The sequence below is a fragment of the Quercus lobata genome, chromosome 3 (assembly GCF_001633185.2).
Source record: "Quercus lobata isolate SW786 chromosome 3, ValleyOak3.0 Primary Assembly, whole genome shotgun sequence".
Taxonomy (NCBI): domain Eukaryota; kingdom Viridiplantae; phylum Streptophyta; class Magnoliopsida; order Fagales; family Fagaceae; genus Quercus; species Quercus lobata.
Genome location: NC_044906.1, coordinates 39,712,149 through 39,716,863, shown reverse-complemented (window position 1 = coordinate 39,716,863; position 4,715 = coordinate 39,712,149). Strand labels below are relative to the sequence as shown.

The following is a 4,715-nucleotide window of genomic DNA, read 5'->3' as shown; positions in this document are numbered from 1 at the left end:
TATACATTATATTACAATTACAATTACAAAATAATTATTTATTCTCACGCATCACATAGGTTTGCGACTAGTTTATATAATTGGCAAAATTGCTCATACTAATAAAATTTCTTTTACAAATGAGAATGACTAAAATACCCCCAAAGACTCTAAAAAGACCAAAATACCCTTGGAATCACCAAATGACTAAAATACACTATGAATTTTCAAAATACCCCTAAAACTCCTAAATGACCAAAATGCCCCCAAAATGACCACAATACCACTAAAAACTTCTATAATGACTCAAATACCTCCAAAATCTCTAAAACCTTAAAATCTCTAAACTGACCAAATTACCCTTAAAATTATAAGAATGACCACAATAACCCTAAAACCTCTAAAATGAGTAAAAATACATTGAAACCTCTAAATGACCAAAATGCCCTAAAATCTCTAAAATGACCAAAATACTTTTGAAACAACTAGAATGACCAAAATACTCTTGAAACAACTAGAATGACCAAAATAACCCTAAAACTAAAAAATTACAAAAATAATCCAAAAACCTCTAATATCTCCAAAATATCCTAAAATATCTAAAATGGCCAAAATACCTCTAAAACCTCTAAAATGACAAAAAGTACCTTGAAACCTCTAAAATGACCAAAGTGCTCCCAAAACCACTAGAATGACCAAAATACTCTCGAAACCACTAGAATGAAGAAAATACGCTCAAATCTCTAAAATGACCAAAATACCTTGAAATCTCTTAAATGACCAAAAACACCTCTTAACTTGTAAAATGACCAAGATACTCTTGAAACTTCTAAAAATACCAAAATGCCCCTAAAATTGCTAGAATGAGCAAAAATACTACAAAACCATTTAAATAACCAAAATACCCCAAAACTTTAAAAATGATCAAAATATCCTTTTTGCCTAAACCAAGTTTTGTTGTCATGTTGATTTATCTTATTTTTGGCATGAAAGGATCAGCTTGTGTTTTTGGTGGGTCATGCTTTTGTGATAATTTTGGATTTGGATTATTGTTTTTGAGGTTGTAAAAGGCATTGTGCTTTGGGTTTGAGTTCAAGTTGATTGAAGAACTAAGATTTTTCTGGGTATATGTTTTTCGATGTTCATGTTCAAGATATTCCCAAATCAAAATTCATATTTCTTTTGGGTTTTAAAATAATTTTTGGTTGAATGTGGGCTATAGTAGCTAGGCAGTTGTGGAACTCTACACCATTTCAAACTTTCTCTTTTTTTTGTATTTTTTTAGAGAGAGAGAGAGAGAGAGAGAGAGAGTTAAGGAGAATATGAGAGAGCTAAAATATATCGTTTCCTTGGTCAAATTGAAACTGGCTTTGGTATGAAATTGATGTTAGGGTTTTTGTCCTAAAATCCAATTTATTTGCAGGTTATATATAATTAAATTATTTAATTATATGAGACTATTTAATTATGAACTAATTGGACATTATCATTTTGTCCTTGAGATGCATTGTATGTAATTTATGTGATTTAGTTACATAAGATATAAATCACTTGTTTCTTGTAAATTAAAAAATGTAGTTTGTAGTCGATGATGAAATTGGGCATTTTATCTACGAAGACTATAAGATGTCAACTATGATGATTTGTCTAAATCATAAAAGTGGAGACTTCTAGTTGATGTATTGGTGTGTCTTAAGTGTGTAAGACACATTAAACTAGACTGTTGTGAGATTAATTATTCAATTAACAATTTTCATCTGAATAATGCATCTCATGACTTCTATTTTCATAGAATCTCAATCCCAAGAGGATTGTGAACCTAATAATGAAATGGAGGTTACTTTGATATATCAGGAGTAAGATTTAATCTAACGGTCAAAACCTCAGTATGTTGGGTAACCATATGTAGTGTTGAGGAAATACATATTTTCAAGATGGAATCCCTAATATCTTTCTATAGACACAAGAAATATCCCATTGAGATAAGTTTAATGAAAACTAGTTATTCAAGGTGGTCGGCCTAGCTACTTTAGTAAAGAATTGCTAAAGTTTATATTTAATGAAATTAGATTTCATAAAATATATGAATAACTACAAGATTAAATGGGACTCAAAGAATAAAATAGTGATTTACAAAGTGACAATTTATTATGACTTTGTTCACTATGGATATTTCATGGAGGGGTCAAATAATATTATATTAGAGTTTTGGGATATAATTTATTAATAAGGCATAGAGTGCAATTATATTTCCATAAAGGTACTTGTTATAATTAATGATAACTTTAGGATTGTCAAGAGCTAACAGAAGCCCGAATCTCATTAGAACTAGAACCTTATTTGTCTCTTTGGTCCTATCTCAAGCCACATACTAAAGCCCAGTTTGAGTTGGCCCAAAAGGCTAACCCAATTAAATAATCATTTGTTTATTTAATAAAAGTTATTAAATAAAGTAACTATTTAAACGAAACCTGTACTGAAATATGTCATTCTCTTAGTCAAACTAAAATAGGCTTTAGTACTAAATTGATTCTATTGCTTTCAACCCCAAAATTCTACTAAACAACTTTGACATGTGAAAACTCTTGGGCAATAGCCACCAATCACTTTGTAATAATGTCTATTTATTATAAGACTTTAATCTATTCATTAATGGATAAGGAATGCATGATTACTTCTTCAACACAATAACATTTTTCCTTCCATATTAAGGAGAATAATTGTTTTACGTACCAAAGAAAATCTTTGTATTTCATACTAAGGAAAAACCTTTCCTTTGATGCTAAGGAAATTCAAATAAAATTAAATTAAGAATTTGAGGCAATTTTCAATAGAGACAAAATTAAAAAATATATATATTTCACATAACTAATGATTCTTGTTACCATACGTCAATCGGTACTCTAAAATTAAAGCAAAAATTGGAAGTGAAAACACTATTATTAAAAAAATTGATTAGTAACAAGCGTTGATTGCAACATATATGTAAGATGGATGTCCTATCTCATGTAATTAAACAGTCATATATGGTCATGGATCTCTATACACACATGGTCATGTATGTTTGATCACCTGATGATGACCTAGTAGTACTCATCACACCCTGCATGCCCAGCTGACATTCGCCTTCACACATGATCTTCTCCTTATTCACACCCTGATCATCAATTTTGGATCCACAAATAGGGCAGGTACTGTGCGCCGAGAGCCAAGTGTCAAGGCAATCAGGATGAAAGACGTGCTTACAAAACGGAATCACCTTCACCTTCACGGCCTCAGCTTCGCCATTGTTCTCCTTGAACTCAGTGAGACAAATAGCGCAGCTGTCAATTTGGTACAAATTTGCGTAGAGGTCGAGTCCTTCCCCACGTTCAGCACGTTTGGCGGTGGGATCCAGTCCTTTAGAAGAATTGGCAGGCAATGTGTTGAGTCGGCCATGGCCATGATCATCAGTACTCTGAGTCTCCGGAAATATTATGCGGATTATTAACCAAACGTGACACACGAACCAATAAAATAATACCAACAGAATAAAAGGGAAATCCAAAGTCCCACTTTCGTTGTTGTAGCTGTCCGGACGTGGACATGGTGCGCTATGGTCGAAGGCTATGTTGTTTTGACAAGGTTCCATTGTTTCTTAGATTTTGGTATGACTAATAAAAGAAGACTAGAAGAGAAACTAAGTGTGAGAGAGTGAGAGAGAGACAGAGAGAATTAGGGTGGTAGTGTGGGAGTGAGTCTGAGAGATCTCTTTATTATATAGAGATATGCCACAAACCGACTTAGAGAGAAAAGGGCATGCCCTAGCCTCAGAGTACAAGTAATTTAAAACCCTAGTTTCTAATCCTTTTTGGGGACGGAGAAGGAATTAAATTTTTTAAATTAAACAATTGTTGTACGTTTGTCCAGTGATCATTGTAAAATTACTTGAGTCGGTGGGATGAGATCGCTAGACAATGTGCCCTTTGTATTATTATTATTATTATAGGATGACACACCGTTTTTCTAGATTGTCTGGTTAATTAATTCCCTGCAATTGTTTAACAGTTTAAGCAGTAAAAAAGACAATTTGTATAACGAATTTATTGGAGAATAGATGAATGATGTGGGTCATGTACAGTACAAAGTCTTAGTAATAGTGCATAAGTGCATTATTATTATTATTATTATTATTATTATTATTTGTGTGTGTGAATTGACTTGATTCAAAATAGTCATATTCTATGGAAAAAATATATATCGTAGTGTATTTACTAAGATTTAATAGAGATATATCATCGGATGACTGTTAGATATAAATTTTGTGCAAGACCGGTCTAGTAATTTACAACTAGAATGTTACTAGATTTTTTTTTTTTTTTTTTTTTTTTTTTTTTTTTTTTTTTTTTTTTTTTTTCGTTTTGTTTTGCTACACTGTTTCTACATTCATTGGGAAGAATGTGAGATAATGAACATACATACATGAAAGGAAGAGCAAATTTCCTTAAAAAAATATCATTTATGTCCCTGTATATTGTGGGGATATCTAGGAGTGAGTTTGGGTCGGGTCAGATCGGATATATTGTGACTCGAAACCCTACTCAAACCGAAAAAACGGGTCTATAATCAAGTCGGTTTTCCGGGTCTCAGGTTGGGTCTCGGGTTGGACTTTTTTTTTTTTTTTTTTTAACAAGGCAAAATATCTGTATGCCTCAATTTGAGCCATACAGTCTCAGCCTCCACAAATCAAATAAAAT

At 32.1% G+C, this 4,715-nt stretch overlaps 1 protein-coding gene across 1 annotated transcript; it reads right to left on the bottom strand.

Moving 5' to 3' along the window:
• Positions 1 to 3,019: 3,019 nt before the first annotated feature.
• On the bottom strand, positions 3,020 to 3,610 carry LOC115980876 (RING-H2 finger protein ATL39-like). Its single transcript, XM_031103081.1, has one exon. The coding sequence runs from the start codon at positions 3,608 to 3,610 to the stop codon at positions 3,020 to 3,022; it is 591 nt and encodes a 196-aa protein (XP_030958941.1).
• Positions 3,611 to 4,715: the final 1,105 nt, after the last annotated feature.

Coding starts and splice junctions, on each gene's coding strand:
- LOC115980876 (XM_031103081.1), bottom strand. CDS start 3,610: ATGGAACCTTGTCAAAACAACATAGCCTTCGACCATAGCGCACCATGT.